General features: G+C 41.5%; 2 protein-coding genes across 3 annotated transcripts in view; both read left to right on the top strand.

The window, feature by feature from the left end:
- The first annotated feature begins 1,745 nt into the window (after positions 1-1,745).
- On the top strand, positions 1,746-11,030 carry tcp11l1 (t-complex 11, testis-specific-like 1). Its single transcript, XM_026172783.2, has 10 exons — positions 1,746-2,069; positions 2,439-2,588; positions 4,484-4,616; positions 4,694-4,814; positions 4,909-5,129; positions 5,403-5,539; positions 6,801-6,970; positions 7,075-7,256; positions 8,768-8,940; positions 9,043-11,030. Exons 2-10 carry the CDS (start codon positions 2,447-2,449, stop codon positions 9,264-9,266), a joined length of 1,503 nt encoding a protein of 500 aa, XP_026028568.1. The 5' UTR covers positions 1,746-2,069; positions 2,439-2,446; the 3' UTR covers positions 9,267-11,030.
- Positions 11,031-13,262: 2,232 nt separating this feature from the next.
- The window catches only part of hipk3a (homeodomain interacting protein kinase 3a), a 32,554-nt gene continuing 26,032 nt past the window's right edge, over positions 13,263-19,784 (top strand). The window contains exons 1-4 of one of the 2 annotated variants that reach the window (XM_080304095.1): positions 13,263-13,680; positions 17,185-18,221; positions 18,425-18,616; positions 18,775-18,956. In XM_080304095.1, coding sequence (XP_080160221.1) covers positions 17,187-18,221; positions 18,425-18,616; positions 18,775-18,956 — 1,409 coding nt within the window. In that variant the 5' untranslated portion in view covers positions 13,263-13,680; positions 17,185-17,186. The remainder of the gene's footprint in view (positions 13,681-17,184; positions 18,222-18,424; positions 18,617-18,774; positions 18,957-19,784) is intronic. The other variant, XM_026172781.2, reaches the window with a different exon arrangement.

Genomic DNA, 19,784 nt, shown 5'->3' with positions numbered 1-19,784 from the left:
GAAATACCGATACTTGTGTTAAAAAATACTCCAGTGAAAGTTACTGATTCAACTTCTTTACTCAAGTGAAAAAGTACAAGCTCTGAAATGTATTCAAAGTAAGAAAGTAAAACATAGGTCTTATATAGCGTTATAAATTATGCATAATTTATGTTTTTGCTCTTTCATCCCTTTGTGTGAGACAACCCCCCCACCCCCATTTAGGCTCAAACCAGTTTGACCTTTGAACCTAAAGTAGCGAGCCTGTTCTGAAATTTTAAGTAAAAAGTTCAGCTATTTGTTTAAAAATGTAGGGAGTAAAAGTAAAAAAGATGGTTGAAAAAAATACTTAAGTAAAGTACAGATACCTGTAAATTCCTCTTAAGTACAGTAACAAAATATTTGTACCTTATCACTTCCTTTAGCTGATATTTTGTAACATTCTTGTGTATTTCTACCATCCATATATAGGAATGTATAGGAAGGCCAGTTATTGTCTATCAAAGAAGAAATTCATGTAAAATGTACTTTTGTTCTTTTGAAATCAAATCTATTTGGAAATGTCTGAGAAGGAAACTCTTCTTCTTCTTCACATCTGAGCAGCTAGACAATTACAATCAAAGTAAAGCTGCGAGCAGCGTTTTGAGGGTCCTCGCACCCCAGGGCATCGAGACACGCCCAACACCTACACCCAGCATGTCCGATCTTATGTCACATGGATGGAATTCATGCGTAGAACCACCAGCTAAAATTTCATCTCATTCAATGATGATTATAGTCGTCCCACTAGGTGGCGCTCTAACTATTACTGACAAATGGCATATCAAATATTTCCGAGCTTGACTCTCCACTCATACATACGAAGTTTGGGAGAGACTGAACTTGGTTTCTGAGTGACAGCAGATTAATGCTTTTTGGCGAGTGATTGAAACTCCACGTGCCGCCATGACCACCCCGTTTCCCTGAACGTAAAAAGCTTCGCAATTTAACATCATTAAGGTCTTTAGATCCCCTGCACTGGAGATCGAGTCAATCTAATGTACGAGGTCTGAAAAGAAGGGAAGGTGTCGCCAAAATGACACTTTAATTTTGAAATGGCTGACTTCCTGTTGGATTTGGGATATTGCTCCAAGAGACATTTTTGTACATCTTGATAGCTTACATGAGCTTACCAGGTTTCAAAATCATAGATGAAACAGAGCAGAGGCTGATGTTTTTAAATGTTGTAGGGGGCGCTGTTGAGCCATTTTGCAATATTCCATGAAAATGATCACATAACAAGAAAGCCTTCATGACATTAGAGGAGTGGGCCAACTCCTAATTTTCTCACTGAAGCATCATGAGGGACTGAAGTTAATATTCACCGCTTTTGAGGTGGACCTGATGAACCTGTGATAATCAGTATATCAAAGTGAAAGACATGACATTTCCTGTTCCCACTAGGTGGCGCTCTGCATATTCCTGACAATGGGCATATCAATCTGTTCAGGGCAGGTCTGTCATCACGCCTGAAAATTCTGGTACTGATCAGACTGGATTTCTTTGACTTATACTAATTTTTTTCTTCATCAATACTGCTGGGGTCACACCCTTAACAAAAACTCACACTTTTCACTGTAACCAAAGACCAACTCCTTAAAGCTTTCCTAGAGAAATTTGAGTTGCAGATGTCACCCATCACTCTCAGTGCTCGGGCCCTAATAAATGTAACGTTTCTGCCGCTGTGTCCGTGTGTGTGTGCGTTTGGGAGGGGGGGCTCGGCTGTTACGTCACGCTAGCCCCACCCAATCCAGGAAGCGTCTCTTGATTAGCGGCAACCCGTCAGAGGAGGGCTGCGACGTAAATAAAAAAGCTGGAGTTTCCGAGGATAAACCAAAGCCTTTCTTCTCCTGAGCGCGGTGCCTGGCGGCGGTGAAGTTGTGAATAAACGTGTGTCTGGGTTATGAAGGAGTAGCGGTGTCATAAAGCTTTGTTGTTGTGTTGTTATTGTTAAACAGAAAGCGGCGTTCACGCTGACTATAAAGCTAACGTTAGATAAGTTGAGCTCCACATCAGACGCGTCTCTTCCCCCCGGGGCTGCCGAGGACAAGGTTAGTACCGTTACCGAAGCCTGCGAGGACAGCCACAGTACCCATGAGGCTTTGTTCTGTTTACTTCACCTCCTCAGTCTTAGCATCGCACTGCCACACGGATCCCCCCCTCCCCTCCCCTCTCTCATCCTCTACCAGTCCAGATGATGTCATCATTTGAGCACCACAGAAACAAATCTGCACATCTCTTTTTCTTTGTGCTCTTAAGTGAGGTCCTTTCACGTGACAGCCACTGCTTCCTGGTGTAGCCCTGCTATACACCCTTCTACAAAGACGTGGCTGTATCATAGTGATTGGGCTCTTAAAAGCAGACTCTCAGATTTCAAATCCCTGCACATTCAAATCTCCATGTCACCTGTTTTCCTGCAGACTCCAGAATGCCAAAGGAGGCAGACCACATGGAGGATGGAGGAGACAAGGAGTCGAAGGAGGAGCAGAGGCAGGGGGCTTCTGGGGAGACGGTTAGGAAGAGGGTCCGGGCGAACACTCCGAGTCCTCACAGAGGCAACACTCCACAAGGTGATCAGGCTTATTTTAACTGTTCAGTACTGTCTGCAGGCTTGCTCATTAACTAATGAGATCATGATCGTATAACAGAGACTTTGTAAAAGCATCAGATTTGTTAGACTTCCTGGTTAGTTTCTGTGAAACTTTGTTTTAATTCAACTGAATAAACTGGCTAAACACATGAATGTGATCTGGATTAAATGTGTCACAGCCTGTCATGTGACTGAAATGAAAACTGAACAATAGCACATCCTTGAAAGTAGTGCTGTGTCATACTGCATATCTTGGTATCCATCTGATACCAAGTAAATGCTGATACCAATGCCGATACTTTTAAACCTGTAAAGGCACCTTATTTAGGGACGAGCAGTGTGTCGTGATTTATGAGATGTATCATCATTAATTTACTCATTTTGAACACATTTGTTGACCACTAAATCACTGTGATTTACTGTGATTGTGATTACGTACTGCAATAATTAGTAATTACAACAAAAAACACTATTCAGCTTTTCATGTACTTTGAAACCCGGAATATAAATGTGCCCACCCGTAAAGCACTTTGGGTCAGCTTCTGTTGGTTGAATGTGCTATATAGGCTATAAATAGATGTGACAATCAACACACAGAGGTTCAGACATTGTTCATAGTGCATGCTTGAGGTGTATTCTTTCATTAAAAAAGTATATATACATACATTTATCGACCCTGTCACTCTAGTATTGCTCTGATACCGATACCAGCGTTGGTGTCGATACTATTGATATTTGGATCGATCCGCCCACCTCTACCTAAAAGTACGTTTTCAAAAAAGATTTACTGGTTCCTGCTGCTCACTGTCATTTCAGGCCTTTGCTTCCCCTGCAGGCCTGTGTTTCTGAGGGTAGGTCATCCATAAACATGTTGGCTGTGAGACCTTCTACATACATGTGAGAATATGTCCTGAAAGAGGCAGCACAGATGGTTTAGCAGTCTGGCTGGAGTTGGGCTCGGACCCCTTCTTCTTGCATGCTGTGAGAACAGCTCAGTTCTTCTGTTCAAACATGTGATCTTTGCCCTGTTTTTGACCACAGGAGTCAGACCATGAATGCTTCAGTTCACAGGCACATGCCTTCAAGCGTTGGCAGATAAAATCTTCTTGTCTGTGTTGCTTGCTTGTTTTGACCAACTTGGCTCTTGCAGTCACTGCCAGTGACTACTTTGCCTCGTTGTTGTGCGTTCTGTATTAAAATGCCATGTTTTCTAAGATGCTTGGCAGGTAATATCATTTGGTTTGTGTGCTGAACACAGTAAACTGTGACACGGTGTACATTAAAAACCTTGCAAAGGGGTCTGGAAAGTCCAAACATCAATTCTAGCTCCAGCTGTGGAGGATGCTAGCCCTCGAAAATGTAAAAAAAACCTCAAAACAAAATACTCCTCCAAAGCCATATATCCACATGAGTACTACTAAATATGTGACACAGTGTTGTCCACTTAAAAACAGCTTGGACTTGTATAAGACGGAAAAAGATTAACTTTGTCAGTTCTGATGTAGAAAATGCTCTCATGTGTTTATTCCCAGATTTAGATTTGTGCAGATGATGACTTCACGAGAGTGGAACATTGTGACTTTTTGTTTTTGCTCATGGCCGTGAGCCACAACAACAGAGGCTTTGCTTAAAGGCAGGTGTGCTGCTGAACAGAGAGCTTTGTTTAGACTCTGACTGATGAATTGAGGAGATCAACGCTTATTGCACTTAGTGTTGCCTGCTTGTAAAACATTCACACTAAATCCATTTGGAAGTGAGAGATAATGCGCTCAGTAAATGGGTTTATATCCAGTGTGTTCTCCAGATGAAGGAAACTTTATCTTTTGAAAGAATGACGTGTAATTGTGTACAAATATATACATTTTCTCTTTCTAGCCAGCCCACCCAGGTTTGTCTCTGTGGAGGAACTGATGGAGACAGCTAAAGGAGTCACCAACATGGCTTTGGCTCATGAAATAATGGTGAACCAGGCTTTTCAAATCAAACCCGCGGAGCTTCCTGAAGGAAGGTGAGGACTGGATCTTTTCCTCAGTGTGAGTTCTTTCTTGCTGCAGATATAAAAGCATGCGTGTTGTTCTGGAACAGTTTGGAGCGCAGAGTGAAGGAGATCATGCACAAAGCATTCTGGGATTGTTTGGAAGCCCAGCTGAAGGAGGATCCACCGTCATATGAACACGCCATCAAACTTCTGGCTGAGATCAAAGAGGTGAGATGCTGAAGCCTGCATTCATTCGTATTCTTCAATCATCCTTCTCTAGATTTAACCAACCTCTTTTAACCTCTCGCCTCCCCTCTTTTAGACACTGCTGTCTTTCTTGCTACCAGGCCACGGTCGTCTGCGCTCTCAGATTGAGGAGGTTTTGGACTTGCCCCTGATCCAGCAGCAAGCTGAAAATGGAGCTCTTGACATCGGTCGTCTGTCCCAGTTCATTGTGTGGATGATGGGCTCACTTTGCGCCCCCAGCAGAGACGAGGACATCCAGAAGCTGAAGCAGATCACCGAAGTTGTGCCTCTGCTCAAGTAAGCCATGGAAGACAGGTCATCATTAGCTCTGCATGTTCCAGGCTGTGGTTTATTTTTAGATTGTGTAATTTCATTCCCATCAGACCATGCAGCTCTCAGCTTGTATAAGAGCGACTGTTCTTTGATTATAGCTCAAAGCGCTATTAACAACTTCTTAGTACAGATCCAGACTTACCAAGACTGAATTAAAAGTTTGGCTTGTCATGAAATGTGTATATTTCATCATCAGTGCTTAGAGTTTGCCCATTTTTTCCATCTGTCATGTTTTAGGGCCATATTTTCAGTGCTGGACCTGATGAAGGTGGACATGGCTAACTTTGCCCTGAGCAGCATCAGACCACATCTGATGCAACAGTCTGTTGAATATGAGAGGAACAAGTTCCAGGAGTTTTTGGAGAAACAACCAAGTAAGGGATACAACTTTCATATTTACTGTTATGAGCATTATTAGCTTTAAACATTACATATGATTATTTAAATAGCACAAAACCCGCAGTGTCTAATTCTACTGTATTCAGACTAATCACCTGCAATATGAAATACAGAACCCCAAAACATATCTCTCATTAGCTGGTAGATTTGTAGACGTTAACATTGTGCAATGTCCTTTGCACCATCTTGAGTACTGTGATACCCACTGATTACCTCTGTAGCAAGACTGAAACAGTTGCCCATTTGTCATTCAGAACATGACTGTAGGAGCTGCAGCTCTAATAAGATGTACTACAGACTGTATAAAACATGGATGTAGCTTCCAGATGTGAAAAGTGAAGCAAAGTCAGACTTTCCACTGAGGTTGTATTCTTTTTATTGGCCAGCAAAGGGTGACTCAAAAAGACTAGTTATGTGGATTTCTGTTGGAGTATGGCCCTCAGTTTTCTTGCTCTGTGACTCAGGACTGTATCAGCTCAACATCCAGGTTCCAGTCATATCAAATACAACATAATCTTTATTTTATTAATTATGCTCCTCATCAGAATCAGGCAGCGGGGGTCTTGACATCTGGATGCCAAAACCTGAACAAACGCTTGAGGCTTTGCAATCTGACTTCACAAGCCAACATTGTGACAGCTATATGCGTGTTTTATATATGCAGTTTGTGGCGTCCATTGTTTTCTAATTGCTCATTGCTGTTTGTGAGATATCCAAAGATCAGAAAGGATACAAAATTGCATTTTTCTGTAACCAAACATCTTCAAATTTGACTGTTTGCTTTATTAACGTATTTATTTTTTATTTTTTACAAAAGGGAAATACTCAATCTGTCAACCCACAAATACTGCAGTTATAAGTTACACAATGATTGAATGCTTTTAAAAAGCATGTGATGTACAGGGGTGTAGTCACTCCTGTGTGAATGCCACTTCTTTGTTATACTTTTTGAAAATCAGGTGAATTTCAGCAGCACGCAACAGCTTTGATTTGATGCAGTGTTTACACATAGACTTAATAATTCATCTTATACCACTGTGCATCTCTGCTCTACTCAAAATATTTGTATGTTTGCCCTTCTGTCTAGTGTAGTCTGAACCTTTTACATTTAACAATACAGAAAACTGAAAAAATCTTGGTTATAGACTCCTGTATTATATTCTATAATGATGTAATACCGCTGACTAGTACTGCTATTATTATACTGAATAATAACAATGATCGTTTCTCCTTCAGATGCCTTAGACTTCACTGAGAAATGGCTTGAGGATACAGTAAAAAGCCTGCAAGACTCAGCAGCAACAGGTGGTGCTGCATCTGATTCTTCACTCCACCCCCTCAGTGTTCATAATCATGCCTATCTTCGCCTGCTCAGGTGGGACCACGACTCAGACCCCTTCCCGGAGGTAAACCCAATAAATCCTGGTTCATTGTATCTCAGTGCTTGTTTAAATTTCACTTCTTGTGTTGTACTCTTCATCCTAAAATTCTCCTCTGCTTTTATCTACAGACGGTGTTGATGGATCAGGTTCGATTCCAGGAGATGCAGCAGGAGGCTGAACAGCTGGTTCTTCTCTCCTCTGTGCTGCTCATTGTCTACACTACAACTGGGGAGGCCATCTCAGGCCTGCCAGGACTGATGGAGACCCTCAAAAACACTGTTAACGTCTTGCTTGCAGACATGCATACACCGTAAGCACAAAGATATATATATATATTTTTATATTTAAAGCTACAGTGGCCAAATTTGCCTTCATTTCTTTCAGTTCACTTCCTCAAGCACTAATTATTCTCTATGTGAATAAACAAAGGTGGACAAATATGACTGAGCCAGAGTGGATTTAATTTGACTTGCATTAATGCGTAAATTGAACGACTTAGGATTAGTTTGAATTTCAAGGTAACTTTCTCTGGAAAGGTCCCATGCTGACATATTCTGCAATGTGCCTGATCTGAATTCAGCAAAAATAAAGAGAGACACTGTAGATTCCATCAGTTTCACAGATGTGGTGATGTGACTAGTTTAGCCTCATTTAGACAAGAGTAGTGTTGTTTCCACGAATTGTATATGAAAGATGGACCACTAATTTCTGGACAACTTTTTTGGACTTTGCTGTCACTATGTTAAGGGGGTTTTTGTTTATTTTTTTCTGGTCAACTGGAACCTTTCTGTGGAGTTTGTGTGTTTTCCAACAGTTTTAAAAGATGTGCTTTGTACTAACTATTTAAATGGTAAATGGCCTGTATTTGAATAGCGCTTTACTTAGTCCCTAAGGACCCCAAAGCGCTTTATACTACTTTCAGCCACACACCCATTCACACACTGGTGATGGCAAGCTACATTGTAGCCACAGCTGCCCTGGGGCGCACTGACAGAGGCGAGGCTGCCGGACACCGGCCCTCTGACCACCACCAGTAGGCAAACATGGGGTTAGTACAGGGGTGGGCAATCTCACGAGGGCCGGTGTCCCTGCAGGTTTTAGATGTGTCCTTGAACCAACACAGCTGATTTAAATGGCTAAATTAGCTCCTCAACATGTCCTGAAGTTCTCCAGAGGCCTGGTAATGAACTAATCATGTGATTCAGGTGTGTGGACCCAAGGTGAGATCTAAAACCTGCAGGGACACCGGCCCTCGTGGACTGAGCCCACCCCTGGGTTAGTATCTTGCCCAAGGATATTTGGCATGCAGCCAGGAGGCAGCCTGGGATCGAACCACCGACCTGATTAGTGGCTGACCTGCTCTGCCACCTGAGCTACAGCCACGCCATTTATTCTAAATTGGCTTAATTTGTGAACATGAGAACAAGAGGCCAAAGCAGTTACAATTTTTTTGAGACAGTGTTTGATAGATGGCTATGAAGTACTGATTACATACAGCTTTTTTTTGTAAAGTTAATTGTATCAGTAAAATAAGTTTATTATATATTAAAGGTTGTAGCTTTTCTCCAATGAAAAAAAAATCCAAGAAGTTTTAGCTCAAGACAGATGGGTAAAAAAGCACTTTTGTCCCACAATACTACCGACTGTCCACTGTTAGCCATCATAATGGAGTAAGGTTTTGCACACTAGGGTAGCGAGTTAGTTACATGACTGAAAACTATGGATAGAAGATGCATAAAGCTTGGCTTTTGTTGTGAAGCTTATTAACTTAACAACTTGTATTGTTATAAAACTAAAGCTTTTTTTTTGGTCTGTCCTAAGTTCATTTAGTGCACAGGAGGTCTTGGCAACCATTGGGGAGAAACTGTGTGTTGAGCTGAGTCAGTGTCTAAGCCAGCATGGCTACTCTCCATTCTCAGCTGACCGAAAGAGCGCTCTGAAGGGGCAAATCTCCGCCGCCATCCAACCAGACAACACAGTCCGCATGCTGATGGGTAAGAGCACTTACTTCTTACTTCCTTAGAGGCAACACCAGCGGTGCACAGTTCAGTGAAGGTGTTTGTCAGCGACAGTTAAACTCTCTTCTCTCCTCTCAGAATCTCGGGTTCACAACTACCTTCTGGCTTCCCTGGAGTCCAGCCAACATAAGACCCCTCCTCCTCTGCCAGGAGGTCTAGCTCCAGTCAGCAAGGAGCTAAAAGAGCTTGCTGTTCACTTCAGTCGCCTTGTCAACTACAACAAGCTGGTCTTCTCCCCATTCTATCAAAAGACCCTGCAGAAAATACTGGCACCAGGGGAGAGTCCCGGCACAGACACATAAACTCTGCAGGGAGGGAGAAGAGAAATGTGGAGAGCAGTCTGTGATTTTTTTGCAGTTTCCTCTCACTAGTAACGGTTAAGATTTAAAGAAAACAGTCACAGGAGGTGCCCAGAGAAGTATGCACCTTAAACCAAGTCGATTAGAAAATAGACTCACATCTCAGTTACATTAATCCACAAAGTTGTTAGCTTGGAAAAATGTCAAACCTCATATTTGTGACCTATTAGCAGCTGTCTTGGATGAGCCTGTATTCAGTATTATAGCATGGCAGGGTATCATTCGGAACAGTTTAATACCCAGAACTAATATTTTGGGGTATTCTGCATCTTTACCATACGTGGTAGAGTCCTTATGACTTAGTTTGCGCAATATTCAATTAAAGAAAGAATTCAGGAAGATAAAGTGTCAGCGTATGTATCATAAAAGTGTCCCAAAGTAGGAAGATATAGGATCTGAAAGAAGTTAGCTGCTGTCATTACCAGCAAATTAAACTGCCGACTTTACAATTGAACCCCCAGGTCTCCTGTTCTTACACAATCCTTTTTCCTAATTTAGGAAATTCCCCCCAACATCCAACAAGCTCCAGTGCTGCCCCCGCCTGTCAGGAGCTGCCAGGAGATGTTATGGTATTTCACAGATGTGTTTGCTTTATTACATTTATCAAAAAAGAGCCACAATCTCTACTTAGAAAGGGTCATTTAAGTATATTTGAAAAGGAATCTGTTTACTCAGGATAAACAAGTCACTGAGTATTTTTAAAACGAATTTGTGGGGGTGGGGGAAAGTGTTTTAGTGAATCTGCCTGAATGCTCCTTCCTGTTAGCTCCTGACAGGTGAGGTGGAGCTCTTCTAAAACACTGGCAGAGAGCTCCTTGATGAGTTGACAAAGCTGACCCCTTCAGTGAGATATGTGATGGGTAAAAGCCTTAAAGTATTTAGAAAGCATCAGTACGTTACGTTTTTTTAACTTACTGCTCGTGGCACCGTTTAACTGGCACTCTAAGCAGTTGTGTAGCTCACACAAGCGAAAGAATGAGCAAGACAGCAAATGCCTGCATGCTGTCTTTTACACTGGAACTGAAAGAGAATACAGAGGGTACAAAAACTATACACCTTAATCTTTTTGCAGCATTTAGTTCATCCATCTCTGAGTACTAGTGGATTTTTTTTAAACAGACAGGGGACTCCTTGCAGTAGCTTCAGAAATATGTACAATAACCCAGCTAAACAAATTCTTCACTATAAAGTAAATTAGTTTCCTTTAATGATGAAGGTTGGACTTAAAAAACCAACAAACAAAAAGATGATCTGAATCTCTTCTATACCTGCTCACAGAAAAAGAAAAGGATCCGTTTATCTGTTGGAAATAATGGTGTGCAGACTTTTTGTACCCGCAGTAAGTGAGATAGTTTCCAGCATATTAGATAAAATGAAAATAACCTGCATTATATGTTGTACTGTAATTTTTACCAAGGGACTTGTGTTGTTGACCAACTCGAACTATTTTAATTTAACTGATGTTTACGTATTGATTTTTTGATTGTTTTTAAGAAGCTGGAACATTTCATTTTAACAAGCACTTCTCGTTGGGGTTTGGCTTTTCTCGTGCATATTTTACAACTTACCACACAGCTGGTTGTAACACTGTTTCACTCCTTCAGGCAGAATGACGTCAGCCATTCCCCAAATGAATAACACTCTGACTGATCACACTGACTACACTTTGAATGTTCGTTGAACATGACAATAAAGCGTTACGTCCCACACAGCAGTCTGTGTGTTTATTTTTGAATCCATCTTCACATCAAAGAGCTTGATTGCGTTCATCAAAAACACTGTGAGGGAAATAAAACGTTTAAAGATTTTATAATAGAGCTCTCATTATTAACTCCAATAAGATTTGGTGCATTCTTCTGTGTATCGCTAGGCTGCTTGCATGCAATACACTTATATAGCGGTAGGTGGCGCCAGATCTCAAATTTAAAAACCAGTACAAGGCGTTGCGTTTGTGCAATAAAAAGCGTGCGATCAAATACTTGCATAAGAGCAATTTATAACCAGAGGGAGACTTGTACTTATTCTTCAAAACAGCGTGTGTTTGAATTAAGTTTTGTTGGCAATTATGACCACTATTTTAATGTTTTTGAACATGCCTACAAAGAAACCAAGAAATAAGTGCAACAGCATGATGGGAGCATGCACTTTGAATGCTTTAGAGCTGACTAAGTTCGCACTGTTGTAACGCTAACATGCATTGTCTTGTCCTGAACTGCACTGGGGTGTGTTTTGGCTAATCCAATAGCTAACTTGTTTCACTTATATTATGACTGCCTGGCTGCCATTTTGTCCGTAATCTTAATTACTACTAAATCTACATAGAGTAAGCTCTGAACGTTATTGGACAATTATAATTTTTTTAAATTTTCAGCTTTAATTTAAGGGTTTTAACAGAAGTGCAGGCCTGGCATAACATATCAAGGGAGGTGGTGCACTTTCAAGCAGTCATTGACTGCAAAGGATTTTCAGCCATGTATTAAAAACAATCTTCATATCTAAAATTATACACTATGATTTTAGATTTTACAGTTGCTTTTAAACCTTTCAAGAGGAAGGAATAACGAAAGAAAAAGGCTGACATTCCCAAAGAGTTCATGTAATATTTGAATTAAATTCAAATATTCTAAAAGTTAGTCAAAAACATTTGTTTTCATACTGTTTACGCCAAATCCAGACCCTACCATCTGAACGTCACAGCATAAAATGAAACTACAATTTTGTTGAGCTTGTGCAAATTGTAGCCTCTGTTTCTTGCTCCTATCTGATAGATGTGGCACCCAGTGTGGACTTCTGCTGTTGTGGCACATCTGTCTCAAGGCTGGACTGTTGTGCATTCAGAGACGCTGTTCTGCATGGCTTGGTTATTTGAGTTCCTGTTGCCATCCTATCCGCTTGAAGCACTCTGGCCATTCTCCTCTGACCTCTGACATCAACAAGGTATTTTTGCTCACAGAACTCCTGCTTAGTGGATATTTTCCCTTTTTTGGACCGTTCTCCAAAAACCCTAAAGATGGCTGTGTGGGAAAATCTCAGTAGATAAGCAGTTTTTGAAATACTGAGACCAGCCCCTCTGGCACCCACATCCATGTCACTTAATAAATCACCTTTCTTTGCCATTCAGATGCTCAGCTTGAAAAGCAGGTTGCTACAATGCAATGCTATTTGGCTTATATATTTGCAGTTGAACAGGTGTACCTAATATGATGGCTACATTCAGCAAAGTATTATGAAGTAATGTGCAAAATGACACTTGCAATTATTGCTTTCAATTATTCTGCATCAATATACATGTGATCTGATTCCCCCAGCTGTATGCATACTAACTGTGGATGTGATGGAGAAGAAAACAAAACATTTGAATTTACATTTTATTTAAGAATTAAACAACAATTAAACATCTTTGAGTGTTGTGTTTATCACTTTGGTGTGCAATCCAGTTATTACCGATGAGTGATTCTGTTTGATTCCCTAAAAAGACTCAAAAATAGCAGCACACAGAAGCTTCAGCTGATCACCGCTAACACAAAAGGCAACTTTAATTTAGGACCAGAGAACCAGAAGCAACCAGTACTCCTGTGTTGGTGTATTATTACATGCCACCGACTGTCCTTTGTGCCATTTTCTTTGTCACAGCTCAGCTAGAGAGTGTTTTATTTAAACATGGGGATCATGCCAGCACAGTGAGCTAGAATGAGCTAAAAGAAGTATAAACATTATCAACTGACTTGTGGTGAACATGGGGGCTGATGAAGCCATGCGTGTAAAAACAAAGCATCTTTTTTTGGAGTGGATACAAATTCATAGTACTGTAATAAAGTTCAAAAGATGATGAAATGAACAGATTGGTAAAAACAAGTTTTAATTCTGGCACATCTAAACAGAAATCAAACGTTGCAGCTCAGTCAGTGTTTCATGGAGACAGCACTGTTATTATTTTACTGTCCCCTCCCTCTGCCCTCCCCAACATTCCACACATGCGGAGAAGCAACAAGCTACCGAACCAGCAGCAACAGCTAGCCGCCCGCCAGCAGCTATCTCCGTGGGGGACGAGGCGTATTAACATGCAAAAGTTTAGAAACACGGATTCCTTGTCCTAAGCAGGCACAAGAGTGACGTTCGGCGCAACCCGAGACGGCTGTGGAAAGCATGGGTCACGTCGGGCTCTCGTAATAGATAGTTATTTGCGTTATTTAGTGCTTCAAATGTGCGAAAAGTCGCTCGGTGTGTCCTCGTCGTTGAACAAGATGGCAGCAGCAGCAGGAGCAGCACCGTTGCAGGAATCGACTGTGGTGCGGGTCCTCGTTGCTAGCCAGCTCTTTCACACCCTGGGCGATACGATTTACTGGTTTTGTTGAAGGTATGTCACCTTATCTGGCAAGGCTGGGCGTCAAATGGACTTTGTGTGCTGCGCTGGTGTTTGTTTCATATGTCCCTTTAACGTTGACAGTACTTCGCTCATGGCTAGCTTGTTTGCTAACAGCTGCTAACTTCGATTTGTCCCCTGTAGCTGGAAACTGTTGGCGATAAAAACGTGCTTAATTAGAGCTAGGGCACACGGTAGCTATTCAGGTGTGTGGTTTTAGTGTGCCCTTTCATGTGTGTTCATTTTTAAGTAACTTTAGCTATGCATTTTGTTAACTTATGCTAACTTGAAAAAGTTATGTACTGAAAAAACGACTTTATTTGACACATTTTTGTCCCTTAGTAAAGATATAACACCTGTAAAAGTTCGCACTTGTATTTTTGAGTGAGTTTGAGTAAATTACTTTGCTGCCTGTCAGTTTATAAGTTCCAACAGGTGTCTCGGCTGGTGTTGCCCATCCCCCAAACACGTACACACACACACACACACACACACACACACAGCCAGGCACACATCACCCTCCCCGTGTGCTAACATGCCTCTCTAGATTGATCAGTAACAAACTGTGGGGTGGACGCTAGCTGGACCCGTGAGCACATACAAACACGCAAACACTTGTGTGTGTCGTGGCTCTCTATTTCAGGCTTGGGTCTCGTCATCCTGTGGGGATATCAGGCTACCTAAGCCTGGCAGTGAGAAGGCAGAGCAGCACTGGCTGTGTCGGTGGCCCCCAGAGACTGGAATGACATATTGGCAAGCGTAGGAAGGTGGAGATGTTGGCATCAGCCATATGGTGGTGTCGCCTTTTTTTTTTTTTTTTTTTTTTTTCCTGTAGCACCATCAGATTATTTTTAGTGTTTGCTAAATTTGCTGCTGTAGTTGTTGAATGAAGAAAGGTAGCGGTGAGGGAGGCAGTGGAAAAATATGGGTTTGGTTTTAGACTACAATGATGTCAGCAAGAATTTTAATTACAGCCACACTCCACAGCTATTTGCCAGCTCATTTCTGCTCTGAGTAATATTGTTGTTAACCAGAGTCTGAATACAGATCTATATTGAGAGAGAAAAGTGTGGTTGCAAGTGTTACTGTCCATCAGCAGTTTGTCTAGTGAAACACATCAGCCCTGCTGGTAATAAGAGGTGTGTTTTATTTTAATGTTGACTTTGAGGCACACCCCTCTGCTTGTCTCAACCTGCATTGGCACTTGGAATGAAATTTTGTGCTTAACGCAGCCGGCTTCATGAGCGTCAAACTGGAATCACCTGAGTCCCAATGTAACCCAGCCAAACACGGGCATTCAGGAAGTATGGCTGCAGCCTTTGCCTATGCCTGTTATCGCGGTGTACAGACTTGCTGCAATGAAAGGAAAGTTGCAGGAAAAGAATAAATGAAGGCAAATATTTTATAGTAGTGTGTAGCATTAGACAATGGGATGTTAAAATATGTATGTTACACAATGGCTAACACTGTTCTCTAATCATATCCTATTTGGTGTAAAACTAAATCAAGCATGTTTGTTCTTTGGCTGCATAATCACTTTCCTTTGTTTGTATATTCCTAACTTCCAGGGAGATGTGAGTAATGCCAGCAGTGCTTCATTAAGGTCTGAATAATTAATAATTCGGCCTAATGTGTCCACTCTAGTCAATGATTTAACTGTTTTGTGGGACAGATGGACATTGCTCACTTAAAAGAGTTTAAGGGTTAACAAAAGTCCTTGTTCAGCTTTGGGGGCATTAGGTACTTTTTCAGTTTGGAAGAGAAAATAAAGGATTAATTAAAAGATTGCTGTTTGTTTTCAGATATAAAAACGGATCAAGCCACAGTAGTCTTACCTGGTTGATTTCAACCCCACTCAGTGTGGTGAGACCCTCTTCTTATTCCACTTCTCCACCAGTTAGTCCTTGCTCACCTGATCTAGTCTAAAAGAAACCTGATACTGGCTGGTCAGAGCCCAGTGGTCATGGAACAGTCCTAATCCTATCAAGACAACTTGAATTACACTTTGCTGAAAGTTTTTTTTTTTTCCCCCAAAAAAGCCTCCTGCCCATACCCCATCTCTTATAAATTCAGTTACCCAATAAAAACCATCAGTAAAATTTATGCTTTAGATTTCCATAAAATTATACTGCCTTTCTGTCTTTTTGTGAACATTGAATACACATCCATGTTGTTTGAATAGGCCTACATCTAATTTGAATTTGATTTGAACTGTCAGCTGAGAAAACTGGCCTAAACCTTGGTCTATAACGTCAGTGTCATTTGTGATTTAAAACATGTAATCCAATTCAACAAAGCATCTAACATTAATAAACATTGTAGATTGTGCTCCAGGGCTATCACAGTATTAAATTTTCACTCCACAATTATTTTGGTAAAAAAGAAACACACCAAAAAAGATATCTGTACAAAATCTTTAAGAAAAAAAGTCTGTATTCTTTTAGTTGGCTCTATAACTGAATGTGTTTGTTATCGTTTGTTTTGGGAAATTAAAATTGAAATCCGAGTGGATGGAGGTGATGAGTCTAACTGTAACTCTACAAAAGCATAAAAACAGTTTGAGAAAGCCTATTTGTGCTATAGGCATGACATGAATATTTAATACTTTAATACTATCAATACACAGTTATCATGACCCCCACATTGTGTCACATTGGTTTCTAACCATGTTATCACACTTTAGCTAGTATACGCCTGGTGTGCTACCACAGTGTTCTGACTTTAGAAATGTGAACTCTTACATTTTTACAGCATAGATCACATTGTATGCTGAACAAATGTTTCCATTAATACATGAACATCAGTAATAGACAACTACCTAAAGTAGAAAGCACTGAATAGAAAAGTGAGTGCTTGACATGAAGATTGTGTAAGTTTCTTTAATGCATGTTTTGATCTAATATGCTTCTAGGATTTGGGAGTGAGGTGTGCCTTAATCAAAGAATCGTTGTTAGATCATTTGGATTACAGCATTGCAAAGGCCATAAAGTAAAGCAGTAGCTACTACAGTTCAGCGTCCTCTCTTACAGATGGTGTTACTTCTGATTTTGGTTTTGATGCTAATCTAAATAAGCACTGTTACTTCAGTATCATTGCCATATTTGTAAAATGTCACTGGTTGATAACTCATCGTGCCTTTATGGTGGATTATTTTCCCCTCCAGTACTGCTTGCAGTGTGGTTCTGCTTGTGTGAAACTGACCCTTGAGTATAGCATGCAGAGACAGGCCAGAGATGCAGCGGGCTTCCCCCATCTCTCATTACAGGAGGCCAGTTCCCCTTTCCTGTAATGGTGAAATGATGAGTTAATGTGTATTTGCTCTGGTGTCCTTTGGTATTTTTTTTTTCTTTTTGTTTAAAATCTTGGCTCGAGAGAATGGTGAAGGAGAAGAAAAAACTTTGGTTCTACTCTTTACTTTTTTTTGAATGTAGCATTTTGGTGTGAGTTTGTTTTGCCATGCTTTAAATGATTAATGTGGCTTGTGTTTCTGTTCTTTAGGTATGGCCTCACAAGTCTTGGTCTACCCATCACAGATGCACTCAGCTCAAACAAGTGCCTTAGGAACCAGCAGTAGTGGTACCAGCAGACATATAGGTGAAGCCCACCGCAGTAATAACACCAGCAGAGCCTTTCAGCACCGACCACCACCCAAAACCTATGTGATCGGAGTCAACTACGGTATTGCATATCCCAACAACGTTGTCCCATCCTCAGTCGGGGCTGATTCAGGGAGACTGCACGCAGGAATACAGCTCGGAGAAGGGGGGCTGTGGGCATTGCAGACTGCAGGAATACAGAGTGAAGAGAACCTAGGAGAAGGTCCAACTCGGACCCAGGATCAGCAGTCTCTTTGCCAGAGCAGAGGCAGAGGCCCACAGGAAGTGAGGCTTTATAGGGACAGTGGTGGTACTCCAGCAGGAGGAGGCCTGGACTGTGGGCTGCTGAGTAGGGCCTGTATCAGAACGCAAGAGGACGGTGGTAGAAACAGAAGAGTACCGAGGCCAGGAGGATACACCAAACTTTTAGACACAGCTGCCATCCAGAAATGTGAAAAGAAGACAGGTGAAAGTGGAGAACAACTGCAGGGAAACAACTGTGTCGGAACCATGCAGATAGTGGAGGAGGTATCTGCTCTGCCTTCACTTCCTCCTCCGGTGGCCATGTTGCAAACCAACACTGGGAACTTTGCAGACACTGTCAGATTAGGAGGTGGAGGGATGCCTGCTCAACACAACAGGGTGGAAGGTGTGACAGACATTGGAATCAGGGTGGATGGATCTGAAATCAGGCCAAATGGCAGTAACGAGGCAGTGGCTGGAGCTACAGTGACTAGAGCTGGGTCAGGAGATGGTGACTACCAGTTAGTTCAGCATGAGGTTCTGTGTTCCCAGAAGAACAGCTACGAGGTTTTGGAGTTTCTGGGTCGTGGCACCTTTGGCCAGGTGGTAAAGTGTTGGAAGAGGGGAACGAGTGAAGTGGTGGCTGTTAAAATACTGAAGAACCATCCGTCTTATGCACGTCAGGGACAGATTGAGGTGAGGAACTGTGAATTACTGTCTGTTGTTAGTGTGTTAGCTGAAATCTGCTGCTGTGTTACTCTGTGCATGCCCACAGTTTTGTTGCAGCATCACACCAAAACCGAACAACAGAAACGGTTCAATTTGCCTTTTTTTCCTCTCTCTCCCATAATCTTTTAACAGCTGATAGTCTGAGCCTATGTTATTTCCTTTTGTTCCAGGTTGAGATATTGGCACGGTTGAGCAGTGAGAATGCAGAGGAGCACAATGTGGTGCGTGCTTTGGAGTGCTTCCAGCACCGCAGCCACACCTGCCTGGTGTTTGAGATGTTGGAGCAAAATCTGTATGACTTTCTTAAACAGAACAAGTTCAGCCCACTGCCACTCAAAATCATCAGGCCTATTCTGCAGCAGGTAAAACAAACTTTTCTTTTCTGCCATAGAAACACATAAGATACAGGACATATTGTATGATGATGCTTTTAGAGCTGGCACACCTAGTTTTTAATGGGCTAAAAAAAATGCAGAGCACCATTTTGAATCATATTTTGTATTTGTGTTAATTCCTGCAGGTGGCAACAGCCCTAAAGAAGCTCAAGTCTTTGGGTTTGATTCACGCTGACCTGAAGCCAGAGAACATCATGCTGGTTGACCCCTCCAGACAGCCCTACAGAGTCAAAGTCATTGATTTTGGCTCAGCCAGCCATGTCTCCAAGGCTGTCTGCTCCACTTATCTGCAGTCCAGATACTACAGGTGAGTGCTTTCACTCAATTCTGAATCATTCTTCAAGACTCATGGGAGTCATTCACCAGTGGGTGTGGCGTGATATGATAGACATTCCTGTTCATACTTTGAAAGACATTTTGAAGCTGTTCTAAAATAATTTGCTGTGTAAACTTGCTTTGTTATTGTAGATCAGAATGCAGCCTTCACTACTCCCTGTAGTTTTAATGCAGCGTTATCTGTTACCATATCATAAGAGAAGCATGATGTTTAATTTTGAGATAAATGTTTATGGTAAACATTTTTATTTCCTGTAATGTGACAATTAAAGTTTTAGTTTTACTGTAATTATGGGCTTTTAAAAATTTTGAATAGGACTCACATTTGTCAAAAAGGCCCCTAAATATGTTTAAAAAAACCAATCAGTGCATGCATCAGACTGAACCCAGCTGGTTTCCAGTAGTACAAAGTGTTCAGAATAAGCTTCACATGGTAGAATATTTTTAGGAAGATCAGATATGTCACGAGGTGAAATGTCATGGTATTTGTCTTCATAACATGCTAGCACAGTGATTTGACTTATTCCCATGGGTAATGGTTGTTTGTGTGTTTCTCCCCGTTTCTCACAGGGCTTAGTGAGGTCTTGCCTGAGCATTGTGTGTTTAGGCCTTCTCTGTTATGTAAAATGACGTGGTCTGTAACAACCTGCACACTCTCATTGGGAGTTCATTGACATGTCTTGGGAGCTGTTTTTTCCCCCTTCTGTATTTGTATGCATTTTTTATGTACATGCCTGGATGGTACATCTGAGTAGTTCTCAGTGCATCACGCCCTTAACTTGGCTGATCTTGCATAATG

This window comes from Astatotilapia calliptera, chromosome 7, assembly GCF_964374335.1.
Source record: "Astatotilapia calliptera chromosome 7, fAstCal68.1, whole genome shotgun sequence".
Taxonomy (NCBI): domain Eukaryota; kingdom Metazoa; phylum Chordata; class Actinopteri; order Cichliformes; family Cichlidae; genus Astatotilapia; species Astatotilapia calliptera.
This window is presented reverse-complemented; position numbering and strand designations above follow the sequence as displayed.